The sequence below is a fragment of the Schistocerca gregaria genome, chromosome 1 (assembly GCF_023897955.1).
Source record: "Schistocerca gregaria isolate iqSchGreg1 chromosome 1, iqSchGreg1.2, whole genome shotgun sequence".
NCBI classification, from domain to species: domain Eukaryota; kingdom Metazoa; phylum Arthropoda; class Insecta; order Orthoptera; family Acrididae; genus Schistocerca; species Schistocerca gregaria.
Window position 1 is genome coordinate 776,552,077 of NC_064920.1, and position 16,079 is coordinate 776,568,155.

Below are 16,079 nucleotides of genomic sequence, written 5' to 3' on the forward strand. Positions count from 1 at the left end.
CCACCGTTCTCACAAGCTCGTTTCATATCGCTTTGCAACGTTGCGCCCAGATATTTAAACGACTTGACTGTGACAACCAGAACGCTAGTAATATCCTAACATTACAGATTCCTTCTTTCTACTCACCCGCATTAACTTAAATTTTTCTACATTTAGAGCTAGCTGCCATTCATCACATCAACTGGAAATTTTGTCAGAGCCGTCTTGTCTTCCTACACCACTCAACTTCGACACCACACCATCATCAATAAAAAAAACCGCAGTTTGCTGCCACTTTGCCCGCCACTTAACGTAAACAGAACAACTGCTTCCCAACCACACTTCCTTGGGGCACTCCTGACGATGCCTCTCTCGCTGCGTCAACACATGACAAGACAGCCGTAGATAGCAATGCATATTTATTGCCCATTCGGACTAAACTCCAAAAAATACCTTGGCTTTGCCAAAAGCTTTCTTCCTTTCGTGGCAGATGGCGCTGCAGTCGATAAAGTTCAATTTTGCAGAGGGTACAAATAAGAACCGACTCATTTGACGCTGCTTCATATTAACGATAAATATGTTTTATATCACTTAAGTTTAATTTTGCAAGTGCGATTGTGCAGTAAAATTTTTTAAATTTAATAGTCTGGCAAATAAAGTTTTTTCGGAGAATCCTTCCAATCACACCAACGGTTTGAATTCGGTGTGTTCTTCCGTTCAACAGCCGTAACTCTTGCGCCGATTACAGTGCGCCACCTTCCACGAATGGAAAAAAAAGTTTTCAGGTAATCCCTAAGTATTTTTTGGCGTAGAATCCGAATCTACAGTAAAGAGTTCCCATCTGAAAATAAAGTTCATCCCCCATGATGGGGGATGCGAATTTCCTAAATTAGTAGCTAGCCAGTTTTAGCACAGACAGATGTCCCCTTTAAAAGCACTGACTTTTCATCTGGAACATTTTTTATTCGCGCGTGTTTTTCGAGATACTACGTAGTTCAGGGAAAACAAGCACCTTCATAGTACGCTCCAGTGAAGCGCTAAAACGTTTAACAAAAACAAATTGGCCCTTTGTTCGACAATACTATTATCACGCCGTCTCATCGATAGCATTTATACGCAGTGTAATATGGACAAATCAAGATCTCGTTTATAACAGTCACTGGCCACGTAAATTAAAATACTTCTATTTTTCATAAAAATAGGATTTAATATTCTCTCTTAATGTGTGTGTGTGTGTGTGTGTGTTTTTTCCTTGCTAACCTTTAATGCTATGCTATGCAATGAAAGCTCTAAAGTTTCCTCAAAGCATGTAGATATAACAGAACTTGTTTCCTAACAGCACGTTTATCCATAGCGTCAATCGTGTACTTACCGTGTGTACTTTGATTCTCTAAAAGACGTTATACCATCATTTGCCTCTGCGTCGAGTACCTCTTCCGTAATTTATATCCATCGATTAACGCAGGAACCATATTCCGCCGATTTCTCTGTCAGTACTACAATGAGGTGACGAAAGTCATGGTATAGCGATTTGCGGCAGTGTTGCGTACGCAAGGTATTTCATTGTAGTAGTTGTGATTTGCACTCGGGTGCGTCATGAGAAAAGGTTTCGAACGTGATTATGGCTGCAAGACAGGAGTTAAGACTTTCAACGCGGAATTGTAGTTTGAGCTACACGTAGGTGACATCCAATTTTGGAAACCGAATTCGATATTTCGAGATCAACAGTGCGTGTGGGCTGAGAATACCAAATTTCAGGCGTTACCTCTCCCCACACAGTGGCCGATGACCTTAATTAACGACTGAGACCAGCGGCGTTTGTGTAGAGTCATCAGTGGTAACAGACAAGCAATACTGTGCGAAATAACCGCATAAATCACTGGGGGACGTACAACGAACGTATACATTAGGGAAGTGCGCCGAAATCTGGTGTTGTTGGGATGTGGCAGCAGACGACCGACGCGATTGACTTCGCGACACAGCAGCACTTCTCCTCGGCTTGTGGCTGTATTGGTTGGACCCCCAGACGACTGGAAAACTATGACCTAATCATACAAGTTCCGATTTTGGTTGGTAAGAGCTGATCATAGGGTTAGAATATGGCACACACACCACGAAGCTACGGACCAAAGTTGTTAACAAGGCATTGTGCAAGCTGGTGTGGAGCTGTAAGAGTGGAATGGGCTGGATCCTCTCGTCAAACTGAACCGATCAAAGACAGGAAACGTTTATGTTCGGCTTCTTGGAAACTATTTGCAGCCATTCAGGGACTTAATGTTACCAATGTTATGGATGTGGCCTGGTGACATGGCACATTGTCAATTATTCGCGATTGGTTTGAAGAACGTTCTGGACAGTTCGATCGAATGGTTTGGCCATCCGGATAGCCTGACATAAATCCCATTGTACATTTATTTGACATAATCGAGAGGTCAATTAGTGCACACAATCCTGTTCCTGTAACAAATTGGCAATTATGGACAGCTACAAAGGCAGCAATACTCAGTGTTTCTGCAGGGGATTTCCAGCGACTTGTTGAGTCAGTGCGACGTCGAGTTACTACACTACGACGGGAAAAGTGCCGCCGCCGCCCCCCCCCCCCCCCCCACACACACACACACACACACACACACACACACTATTTTAGAGATATCTCATGACTTTTGTCACCACCTTGTATACCGTGGTTCTGTTCCTACTCCTCGTCTTCCAGTAAACACCTTATCGTTGCCCTTATCCACGAACCCTTTTTCCAGGACATCGCGCGCGCGTTTGCCACAGCGGGCCAGATGCTCGGACGGTTTTAGCCCTGCGTCATTTGGCTTAGTTCTGCGATGTTAGTGGGGAGAAACAAAAAGTAGGGTGGTGTTACTGCGATGTTTAGCGACCAACAGGACGAGCCCGACCGTCGCCTGGTGAAGGGTGGGACGATTCGGAGGCCCCTGTAATTGGGAGAGAGTCGCAGCCGCACCTACAACAGAGGCCTGCCCGTCTCGCCGGCGGACGGATGCTGCAGCCGCAGAGATCGTTAGCAGTCGCCTCGTTACGGCTGGCTGCCGCACCGCACCCTCAGCCGTGCTCTCGTCGGCCCCTCGTCCTGTCGACAGAAGTCACCAATTCTGCACGCTCCTGGTCGGCCAGCATGCCTTAGCGTCTGCTAGAGACGCAGGACCGAGTGCACGCAATTGCAGTGCCACGATCTGTGCCTTCGACGCCCTTTGTTATAATGTACATATGGGGGCGAGACTCAGCCTTGAGCTGTCAGAATCTGACCTGCCACAGGAACTACCCACTACACCACAGCTGCAAATACTTTGTTTGGTATTAGGAATGGAAAGGGGTTCGATTCAACCTAGGTAGGTAGGTGGTAGGTAGGTAGGTAGTGGTGGTAGTATTGTGTATTAAACCGGGGACTTACAAACGATGGAGAGGCTTCGTCCTGCTGTAACAGGTGGTTCACAGCAGTCCACCCGCCCACACTGAACCGGCGGCGGCGGGTCTTCTTTATTCTGAGCTGCAATATCTTTCGAAAATTCTAGTATCTTCGGTTTTGTTGTACATTATAAACTGCAAACCATGTCTCTATTGTATTACATTTGCTCTTAATCATCAGGTAGAATGACATGTGGAATGAAACTGTCCATGCAAACGAGGCCCCCCCCCCCACTCTCTCTCTCTCTCTCTCTCTCTCTCTCTCTCTCTCTCTCTCTCTCTCTCTCTCTCTCTCTCTCTCTCTCTATACAAATGTTTGTGAATTGACACAATGTCGCAAGATAATTTTCAATCTGGGCTTAGGACTGGCACTGGCTAAATTAGAACTAGGTATTTCTGTTGACTGTTAAACACAAAAATAAATTATTGCATATTATTACTTAAAATATGGAATTAATTTACCTAATAAAGAAAACTGTGTACAGTTAAGTTCAACAATAAATACTACATTATGTGACGGCTGGTTTTTCTATTTTTCCTGCATCATCGGTATTCACTTTTAATTTGTATATCTGCCATTCTGCTGTTGTATTATTTGTTACAGCTATAATTTTATTTTTCTGGTTTCAGCATTGAGCAAGTCTAAAGTTGGATCAGAACATGAAGAAATAAAAGAAAGAAGAAACTGAAACTTTGATTGAGCAGATTACATTTTATAACTATACACTGATACTACTAAATTTCTTAGATTAAACAAAAAAAAGTGAGGGCATGTTTACATTAGTAATTAGTATGGCAGGCCTTGTCATTAAAGGGTTTAAATGCTCTTATGGCTTCAGTACTGACTTGATGCAATATAAATCTGGTTTCGTGCTGATTGTACATTGTTCCTCTTTGATGCTTGCACATAATGATAGTGTCTAACTAGTGATCTACTTATTTTGCAGAATCCAATAAGCGATACAAGTGCTTAGAGGCAATGGAGCGAGCAGCAGCACACAAACCGTGGTTTGGTATCGAGCAGGAGTACACACTACTGGACACAGACCTTCATCCCTTCGGCTGGCCGAAGAATGGCTTTCCTGGACCCCAAGGGCCCTACTATTGTGGTGTCGGTGCCAACAAGGTGTACGCACGTGAGCTTGTGGAGGCACATTACCGTGCTTGCCTGTATGCAGGCATTGATATTGCAGGAACCAATGCAGAGGTCATGCCTGCACAGGTCAGTGTCCGAAAACACTTACTCAGCTATTCCAAAATGAATGCTAAAAGCTGTTTTTGCACCGAAAGCTGCAGTTCTCCATCCCTGTGATGAAACTGACAATTCATTTTTGTTCTCCATACTAGCTTCAACTATTTATAAAAGCCCTACGAATATCAAAACAAATAAAACAAAAGGTGGTTTGTGTCCTAAATAAGTAAACTGAAGTATGCATCTAGCATACTATATTTTTGATTAAATGTTGTCAGTGTTGCAGCTGTTTCTGTAAAAATAGGTCCTGAAGACTGGTCAGCCAAAACTCCGTGTAGGAATTAAGTCCTCTAAACACTTTGGTTTACTTGCAGTCACTTATGTCCTTAACTTTTCCTTTTACTCATGGACACATCTACTGTATGCAGGGGCAGATAAAGTAACAAATCATATGGTCTAAATTTGGAAGTTACTTGAAATTACCACCCAACACCCATTACTTGTTCATACCACTAGAGTAAACTTCTCATATCAAAATGTTTAAGAACTACTACATTAATAAAATATTTCTTCCAGTGGGAGTTTCAAGTCGGCCCTGGTGAGGGTATGAAATGCGCTGACGATCTTTGGGTGGCTCGATATATCCTACACCGGATATCTGAGGAATATGGCATTGTAGTTACATTGGATCCAAAACCAATGCCAGGGAACTGGAATGGTGCAGGAGCACACTGTAACTTTTCAACTCTGGAAATGAGAGAAGAAAATGGCATAATGTAAGTACAATTTATATAAATGTTGACCAAATGGCACACAGTATACAAACATTTTAAGTTATTTTTATAACCCTCTTTGAGATGAGGGTAAATGTGTTTTACTCAGATAAGTGAGTATTCCACACTACTCAACTCTGTGAAAACTTTTTCTCATTCTAGAGAAATTGAGAAAGCTATCGACAAGCTTTCAAAGCAACATCTACGCCATATTCAAGCATATGATCCCAAGGGTGGGAAGGACAATGAAAGGCGATTGACTGGAGCCCATGAGACATCGTCCATTCACAATTTCTCAGCAGGTATGCACAGATACCACACCTCAGCAAATAAGATTCTCTGCGCCCCACCCCCTCCCTTAAGTTGACTGCCCATGTATTAGACACAATTTCTGTACACATCCTTATCTAATTTGGTGACCTAGTCAATGAAGTAGCTAAAATTTATATTCTGTGTTAAGGAATGACACACAACCATTCAAATTACAGGTGTAGCTAATCGTGGTGCCAGCATTCGCATTCCTCGTGAAGTAGCAGAACGGAAGCAGGGCTACCTGGAAGACCGTCGACCATCATCAAACTGTGATCCATATGCAGTGTGTGAAGCACTGGTCCGCACATGCGTTCTCAACGAGTAGATTTTATATAGCTTGTTATTACTTGCTGCTGTACCTTACACAAAGTCGAAAACTTGTACAGATAAGCCATATCATTTGAGCACCATGAGCACACCAAATTTTTATACATACGGTGTGTAACAAAATTAAATTTTACTTCAGAGACATTGTTTAATCACTTAAAAGTAAATTGGTATGAATATAGAATTTAGTGATTGTATTCATCAAACTGCAGATATTTTAAAATGCTTTTGTACATAAAAGGTAAGTGTTATTGGATGGAGTACTGAATGAGAAATTTTTAATTGTTAAACGAATTTGCTAAGTAAAGGCTACATTAGTTCCTGAATAGCAAAATGCTCATTTACTGAGTGTGAAAATGCATATTTTATTGCCGTTAAGAAAACAGTAAATATTGTCTGCGTGTAAGTTAAAGGGTGGTGCTTTTTTACTATAATTAGTGAACAGCTCTTCTGTGATCAGTTTTAACAAATAGTAAAGCATCCATCAATACTGAGGCCTCTGTCAAAATGAGTGGAATGTGTTTGCTTTTAATACTCAAGATACATTCTCTACATCTGTAATTCCTTTACGTATTTTATTTGTAATTTCTTTCCCAATTAAATGTATAATTTGTTTTTTTACTGTCACCAAGTATTCAGGTTTGGACTGGAGAGTAATGCTGCCAACTGCAAATGCTACACCAACCTCCATGATGAAATGATGTCTGTGCTCATGTACAAACACCAGATTACAATATTTTTATATCAAACATATTTCTGAATAATTCTGTGAAAGCATTTGCACATTACACATCACACTTTCCACATTGTACAATATTATGTAATATAGGGCAGCAACATTTATTCCATAAGAAAATTATGAAAAACAATGTTATTAATTCTGTTGCTATATTCTATGAAATACAAAACAAATAATAAAGTGCCTTTATTTTGTATGCAATAAAGATATTATATGGTTACATGTTGTTTTCATATATATACATTCACTTCCTCTACAAAAGCACAAAGGATGAGATTTCAGCCACACATAAAATTCACATTGGTTTTAATTTACTTTTCTCAGTTTCCAAACAGCAGCACACAACTGATTCACGTTCATGGTTTTTTGGCCATCTTCATCTGTGCTTGCTGAAACTGCTGCTGCAACTTTGTTAAGGCTGCTCGATGACTTTCTTGTTGTTTTTCTAGTGAAGCTAGAGTGTCATCAGCCCGTTTTCTGAAAGGGGAACCATAATTATTATATAGGAAATGCTTGTTTCCACATCTGAATATTTACCGAAGTGATCATCTGTGGATTTTAACTTGAAACCCGCAGCAAATTTTAAGGAGCTAAAAAGTTTACTGGAACAGTCATGTAATAAAGTACTTGTCACAAGAATCATTTTATTGCCTCAATGTGTATGAATTTGCTAAAGTTAAAGAATGTCTCCAATATAACTGCTACAACATTAAAGCAATCTCATGCCATAAGTGGGCTGAACCAAAGGGACCTTAGACTGGTCCTCTTGGATTTCTCTAGAATTTGAATGAACTTCTTACAGATGTAAACAACCAGTTTATTCATGACACAAAGCTAATGGAAAAGAATGCCTACAGCACCATCTGAGGTACAAAACATGTATTCCATGCTATACATCTGACGTCCTGCCTCATCTTCACAGGCGGTATATACACATATGAGCAACTTTCACTTTAGAGATGATATTCACAGTGACCACCTTCCATTTGCAAACACTTCACCACTCACTGGATCATTCTTTGTTGGACCTTACAGGCCACAGTTGCAGCCACCATAGCCAAAGTGACATTCAGGTAAGCTATTAGCTCATGTACATCCATTGAGTACTATAAACCTGTTCCTTTGCATCCTCGCAAACAAACCTAGTGGATTAAGATCCAGGGAACATTAAGGCCAGAACGCTGGACCGCCACCATCAAACTATTTTTCCTGTTAATGCTTAAATTAAATAATTACATACATTCCAAAGTGGTGACAGCTATGGCTTTAGCATGATGGCACAAACAAGTGGGAGGTTTTCTAATGCATCACACAGAAACATGTTACAAGGGTGTATTAAACTTCTCTGGCAATAGGTAAAAGCACTCCTGCCACACATTTATGCCAAAGTGTGCCTGAAAGTTATGTTCATGGGTGACGTGGGTTGTGATCCCACCAATAACAGGTATTGAGATGGAAAATAGCTTCATTAGTAAAAGTAGACTCATCAAACCACATCACACTATAAAATGTTAGTCTTCCATTTCATACAAAAGCCACCCACAAAACTACTCATTAAATGCAGTCTCCTGGCCACTGGTGTTAACATGTAATAATATGGATGCAGTCCACTGTGCAACACTTCAATAACCAGTCTGATATCTGTAACTGCTTTGCAACATCACAGGTACTTTTCTGAGGTGGCTTGTGAATGGTTTCAAGAATTGTATCCTCTATTTGTGGAGTAAGTCTAGCCTTTGGCTGACCTCTGTCCATTACTTGTGGATAAAGATTACTGGTTTACCAAATGTGTTGCTCCAGGTGACGAAAAACATTATCGGAATGGCACCTTTGAGAGGTTACCATGCAGCAGCAGCTTGGTTATTGGACAGACCCAGCATCGAAAAACTGTCGATGTGTTCATCATAAAGCCATCCTACATGAACACGATAGGACCCATTACAGTTGGGCACTGCGTTATTAGTAGATGGATGGGTCCCACTGTCATGCGATAAAATGATGTCCTGCATATAAATGATAACTAGGGAACAGACATATTTTAAAAAAAAGCTTGAGCCATAGCTCCATCCTTGCAACATTATGATGGCTGGTATAATAGTTCTGGGTGATACACATTCCTCTGCACATTGTGACAGTATTGACACCTTTAATTTTCATAAAGTTTTCAAAATGCACCCTATCTGATTGAGGAATCACATGCTGATCTGTAAGTGCAGCATTTTGTTTTCTTCCCACTGTACAAATGAAGGGCACCCACATCAGAGAGAGAAAAGGGCAACATGGGGGGAGGCACCATGGGCCTCCCCCAACTCTTAGCAGGATGACTAAGTGTAGTCTAGTGGTTTTTCTTTCAAGAAAGTCATTTAAGTCTAGTATGTAGGTTTGAAACATGATCAGTATACAAATACTCTATGGCCCTACTCTATGCCTGCAGACACCCCTCCCTTGCCCCCCCCCCCCCCCCCCCCCCACACACACACAATCCAATGGGTGCCCTTGATATTAACTGTTAGCTTACACGCTGAAAATTCTATCCATAATGATAATACCACCACAGATAAAGTAACTTATTGGAGACCTAGATGGATGATACACACTTGAAGGTAAACAGCTAATACCTATCACTGAAAGATCTCCCAGTTTTACATCAGTATCAAAATACAGAGTTTATAAATAATACAAGGAAGTGAATACAGAGAAATTGGGTTGGTTTAGGAAGCCAAATAAAATAACTCATTTTGAACTTTTCATCTTTCTTTTGCTCCAGGAAAACAACATAGAAAGTTGAAATAAAATGTTATGTCTGCTCTGAAACAAACTGTCTATATATATATATATATATATATATATATATATATATATATATACATACAATAACTACGGAAAAAGGGAAGCTGAATACAAAGTGAAACTACTTGTACAAACAAAAAGAGAAAGTAAGATGATAGAAGATTTCGAAATGCAACAGAGAAAATATATATATATATATTAAAAACAAAGATTCCAAGACTTACCAAGCGGGAAAGCGCCGGCAGACAGGCACATGAACAAAACACACAAACACACACACAGAATTACGAGCTTTCGCAACTGGCAGTTGCTTCGTCAGGAAAGAGGGAAGGAGAGGGAAAAATGAAAGGATGTGGGTTTTAAGGGAGAGGGTAAGGAGTCATTCCAATCCCGGGAGCGGAAAGACTTCCCTTAGGGGAAAAAAAGGACAGGTGTACACTCGCGCACACACACACACACACATATCCATCCGCACATACACAGACACAAGCAGACATATCTGTCTGCTTGTGTGTGTGTGTATGTGCGGATGGATATGTGTGTGTGTGTGTGTGTGTATATATATATATATATATATATATATATATATATATATATATATATATATATATATATATGCTCAAATGATTTAACAGAGACTGATAGAATGGAACTCACTCTTGAAAAAAGTCTATCCCTTCCAAATTATTTCAATTTGAGTATTCACATTATGTCTCAAAGGACAATCAAAAATAAGATTCAACCTTGTTTACACATCTTTATTTGTGAAAATGAAATTGTTCATGTGAGAGTTCACAGTAATGTTACTCATTCTTAGAGAAATATAGCAACAAATATTTTTTGCTGTATCTGAGTCACATTTTGCTTCCGGAGGAGGGGGGAGTGGCAACTCCAGTTGGCCAGCCCTGAAAAGTTTTTCCTGTTGTCTACAATTTCATATTCAGAAAAAAAAATCCAGGGCCTCCATGATTGTAAGATGGCTATGGTTAATCTAACTCTTTCCCTTGGCTGTAAAGGTCAAGCTTTCTGACTCCAATAAAACATACAGTAAAATAATAACTTTCCTTGTGGTGTGATGCTTCAGAATTCTTGTTGTGTTGACATGAAAGCATACTGTTAAACATCACCAGCAGAAGTACTTTGTCGATCACTGACAGTAATTATTAATCTACATCACATTTCTGCTTGTTGCTGACATTTGATACGTGCTAGGAGGATGACAGATAAATACAAATGTGTTGTTCCAATTATTGCAAAGAAATCAAAACTTCTATATAGCTTAGAAAATTGCAAATCTGCAGTAAAACTCAGGGTTGTGGGGCAGTGAGCTGTTAAATGTTGCGAGCAACCTATGTGCCTGGAAACTTTTTAACGTACATGAAACCAGACAAAGCACTGAACTCATGGTCCCATATCACGTCTAACAGAAGAGATTCATGAAAATTGAAGGAAATTTCAACACTTCATCAGGTTGCCGGACTCATTTAAACATTGCTATGGAATGCAAGAAACTGCTGTTTATAGCGAGAAATTTAGTGCTAACAAAGAGACAGCTTCCAATTTCTGCAATTCTTCGTTTACAGTGAATAGAACAGTTTTCTCCACATCAGATTTACAAAATTTCAGCCTCTGCACATATTTAAAAAGTAGGATGCTGTTCAGTGACAGTGACAGATTGGCATTAATTCTGATTACCAGGAACCTGCTATTTGAGCTCTTCAACTTCTGTTCTCTGTTGCAATATGGGAGAAGTGCAAGCAAGAGGAATGTTTTGCACATTACTCTTAAGAGAAATCATAATCACAAAAATGAACTAATGAAGTCTGATGGCCATCTAAGGGATACTAAGCAGAATGAGAATGAGAATTTGAAAGCATCACATACATAAAAGTAAAGACTGATTATATATATATAAATAGAAAGAAACTTCCACATGGGAAAAATATATTAAAAACAAAGATTCCAAGACTTACCAAGCGGGAAAGTGCCGATAGATAGGCACAATAAATAAAACACACACACACACACACACACACACACACACACACACACACACACACACACACACACACACACAGAATTTCTAGCTTTCGCAACCGGCGGTTGCTTCTTCAGGAAAGAGGGAAGGAGAGGGAAAGACGAAAGGATAAGGGTTTTAAGGGAGAAGGTAAGGAGTCATTCCAATCCCAGGAGCAGAAACACTTCCCTTAGGGGGAAAAAAGGACAGGTGTACACTCACGCACACACATCCATCCGCACATACGTGTGTGTGTGTGTGTGTGTGTGTGTGTGTGTGTGTGTGTGTGTGTGCGCGCGCGAATGTACACCTGTCCTTTTTTTCCCCCTAAGGGAAGTCTTTCTGCTCCCGGGATTGGAATGACTCCTTACCCTCTCCCTTAAAACCCTTATCCTTTCGTCTTTCCCTCTCCTTCCCTCTTTTCTGAAGAAGCAACCGCCGGTTGCAAAAGCTAGAAATTCTGTGTGTGTGTTTGTGTGTTTTATTTATTGTGCCTATCTACCGGCGCTTTCCCGCTTGAATGTTGGAAATTGTTTTGTTTCAAAACTTTATTGCAACTCCAAACTGACAATGTTTAGTTCTTTGTGTTTATTTTCATAACAGCCACAGTAAATCTGTTGAATCAAATACACGATTATTTTCTCAAATAAAGCCTCAATAATATTTCCTTTTTCCTATTTATAACAACATTTGAGAGAACTGTGCCTCTATAACCATTAAATCAAATTAAACACAATAAAGCCACTTAACCTTTTGATATGTAGAAATAATAAAAACTGTGAAAGCACTTTTCATTTAATTACCAAAAATGCTTATGCTTTCTTGATTCTGTAATTACTGGAAGAACTATTTTAACCTACTCAAATCAATGGAGGATTTTTTAATACAAATTATTTTCTACATCTATACCCCACAAGCTACCATATAGCATGTGGAGGAGGGTACTTTGTTTACAATTGCCACTTACATTTCCTATCCTAGTTGCAAATTATGAACAGAAATAACAATTGCTGGTAAAGCCTGAATCACTCTAATCTTTGCTTCATTGTCTTTTAGCAAAATATACAAAGCAGGAAGCAATATTGGTTCAGTCCTCTATGGACATACACTCAAAATTTTAACAGTAAACCACATCATGGTGCACAGCAAATTCCTCATAGTGTCTGACACTGAAGCTGGGTCAACACCTCCAATGAAACTTTCAGACTTACTAGATGAACCTGTAACCAAACATGCCGTTCTTTGAATTTTCTGTATTTCATCTACCATATCTTAGTTACAAAAATCAGATGGGGAAATAATAGGCAGTGAGGGCAGAGCATTGCCAATTGCTCTTGAACAACACTGTGTTTACATACTATGTTCTCAACAACACGCTCCGTATTATTTTTCAACACTAATCACTGGGAGACATTTCATGTAATACCCACTATGCATTTTTCACCCCCAACCATTATTTTTCCCACTGACAAAGTATTTTTCTGCTTGATAGTAGCTGATAACATGCAAGAATATAGCATTTAATTCACAAATTTTCTACTAGACAGGAAATTACACTTTTACCTAAATTTGTACATGCACAGCGATTACATAAATATATGCATCATACTTTTCAGTAAAAGGAGAATAAAAATCACAAAGATAGAATGCTGTAGACACAAAACTGTTTTTATTAGTCACCGTCCAATTAGAGACAGCATATGGAGGGAGGGATACGATATAGTTGCCAATATGGAAGTAGGCAGCTCCAGATCATATCTCTCAGCTTCCTCCACCTAATCTTGCGTTGCCCCACACAATGCTATGTTGCTGTGACCCACACCAGCTAACTGCAATTCAGTATGTACATGTGATCAAGTTTTGAATTATTCCCTGATGTCCTTATACTTCACAAGTTGCATGGCATGCACTACGATTATGTTCACTGTTCGCAGGTTTACAGTTTTGCTCTTCTGTAGTTTTAAGATACTGTAGTTGCCAGTGCATTTCAATGCTGAGTTTCAGTATGAAGGATGATGGATACATATTAGTGTGTTAAAGAGACGCAAAGACACAGCTTTATGGTCTGTTCATCCTACTCAGGCAAGACATGGGAAAAAGTACTGTGGCTAACAACATGCAAGTCTGTGCACAGGATCTATCACAAGTAAATAATAATAGAATAATGGCAACACATTGGTTACCAAAATGAATTTCACTATTTTCTCCTCGCTGAAAGTACCTATAAGGTCTAAGAGAGAAAAAGCTGCTGGACACAAATTTGTTCTGTCACACATGCTAAATAATTTCAGTCATCCTCATACACTGAAGAACCAAAGAAACTGTTACACCTGCCCAATATCATGCAGCCACACCCCCCCCCCCCCCCCCACCTCGAGCACACAAAGTGCTGCAAGACAACATGGCATGGACTCTACTAATGTCCGAACTAGTGGAGGAGGTAACTGACACCAGGAATCTTGCAGGGCTGCCCATAAAAGTACAAGAAGGTGGAGGTCTGTTCTGAACAGCACGTTACAAGGCAACCCAGATATGCTCAATAATGTTCATGTCTGGGGCGTTTGGTGGCCAATAGAAATGTTTAAACTCAGAAGAGTGTTCCTGGAACCACTCTTTAGCAATTCTGGACATGTGGGGTGTTGCATTGTCCTGTTGGAATGTACAATGGACATAATTGGATGTAGGTGATCAGAGTCATTTCTAAACATCTAGGGTGTTCCTTATCACTTCAACTGCACACCCCCCCCCCCCCCCCCACACCATTATGATCCTCCACCAGCTCTAACAGTCCCCCACTGACATGCAGGATCCATGGATTCATGAGGTTGTCTCCAGTCCCATACACATCCATCTGCTCGATATAATTTGAAACAAGACTCATCTGACCAGGCAACACGTTTCCAATCATCGACAGTCCAATGCAGGAAAAGGCAATCAGCCCAAGTTCTTACAGGATACTGGCCAGTCATCGCCATTGTTTCTTTTCTCAGCATGTCACCTCCTGTGTTGCCAAAAATTCTTTTTTGTGCAAACTGAAATTTATTCCATTTACATTTTATGAGCCAATTAAAGAATGAAGTCTTTTGTCAATTATAACTTTTCAGGTATACATTTACAAGGATCATTCAATAAAGACAGAGTGATATTAAAAAATATTTATTGCAAAATAATCAATCAAAATCAATATTTCCCCCTTTCAATATAGTCATCCTTCAGAGTGATGCACTTGTCCCATCTTATCCACTTTTGGAAGATGTCCTCTAATCCATTTCTTGATAATCACTTCAAACCCACATCTAAAGCCTTCAATGCATTATTGTCAGAGGCAAATTAACATTCTGGGAGTATGTTTTCATGGGAAGCATATGCAAAACTGTTGCTGCAAGGGCAACGTTCCATACGTAGTTCCGAAACAAGGGGTTAAAAAACCACTAGACAAGCAGGTGGGATGCAAAGGATAAAACTTTGATATAGGCAGACAATATTTTATTTATATGTTAAAGGTAATCTACTTTTAAGAAATTCATTTTGTAAGACTGGAATGTAGAGCTAAAAGTCATGTTTGCATGACAATGCAAGAGGTCTACTGTGTCACTTAGTATTTGAGATAATGAGCAAGGCAACGGACCCTTGAAAGATGATGTGAGCTTACGAAATCTAAGGAGATATTTCTAGGTGACGATACCCATATTAAGTGTATTAAATATATCATACTATTAATATCAAAGGAAAATAAATTTGTTAGAGCTTATGAAAGATGGGAAGCAGCCATAAGATTTGACGTAGTACACTCCTGGAAATGGAAAAAAGAACACATTGACACCAGTGTGTCAGACCCACCATACTTGCTCCGGACACTGCGAGAGGGCTGTACAAGCAATGATCACACGCACGGCACAGCGGACACACCAGGAACCGCGGTGTTGACCGTCGAATGGCGCTAGCTGCGCAGCATTTGTGCACCGCCGCCGTCAGTGTCAGCCAGTTTGCCGTGGCATACGGAGCTCCATCACAGTCTTTAACACTGGTAGCATGCCGCGACAGCGTGGACATGAACCGTATGTGCAGTTGACGGACTTTGAGCGAGGGCGTATAGTGGGCATGCGGGAGGCCGGGTGGACGTACCGCCGAATTGCTCAACACGTGGGGCGTGAGGTCTCCACAGTACATCGATGTTGTCGCCAGTGGTCGGTGGAAGGTGCACGTGCCCGTCGACCTGGGACCGGACCGCAACGACGCACGGATGCACACCAAGACCGTAGGAACCTACGCAGTGCCGTAGGGGACCGCACCGCCACTTCCCAGCAAATTAGGGACACTGTTGCTCCTGGGGTATCGGCGAGGACCATTCGCAATCGTCTCCATAAAGCTGGGCTACGGTCCCGCACACCATTAGGGCGTCTTTCGCTCACGCCCCAACATCGTGCAGCCCGCCTCCAGTGGTGTCGCGACAGGCGTGAATGGAGGGACGAATGGAGACGTGTCGTCTTCAGCGATGAGAGTCACTTCTGCCTTGGT

The 16,079-nt window shown here is 40.7% G+C and overlaps 2 protein-coding genes across 6 annotated transcripts in view; one reads left to right on the forward strand and one right to left on the reverse strand.

The window, feature by feature from the left end:
- Positions 1–6,974, forward strand: part of LOC126268518 (glutamine synthetase 2 cytoplasmic-like) — a 413,531-nt gene extending 406,557 nt beyond the window's left edge. For all 5 annotated transcript variants that reach the window (XM_049973916.1, XM_049973915.1, XM_049973918.1 and 2 more), the window contains exons 4-7: positions 4,359–4,633; positions 5,180–5,379; positions 5,539–5,678; positions 5,865–6,974. In XM_049973916.1, the coding sequence (XP_049829873.1) occupies positions 4,359–4,633; positions 5,180–5,379; positions 5,539–5,678; positions 5,865–6,013 (764 nt within the window). In that variant the 3' untranslated portion in view covers positions 6,014–6,974. The remainder of the gene's footprint in view (positions 1–4,358; positions 4,634–5,179; positions 5,380–5,538; positions 5,679–5,864) is intronic.
- LOC126268574 (prefoldin subunit 6-like) overlaps positions 6,926–16,079 on the reverse strand; it is a 65,143-nt gene continuing 55,989 nt past the window's right edge. Inside the window, exon 4 of the mRNA XM_049973921.1 lies at positions 6,926–7,231. Within this exon, the coding sequence (XP_049829878.1) occupies positions 7,111–7,231 (121 nt within the window). The 3' untranslated portion in view covers positions 6,926–7,110. The remainder of the gene's footprint in view (positions 7,232–16,079) is intronic.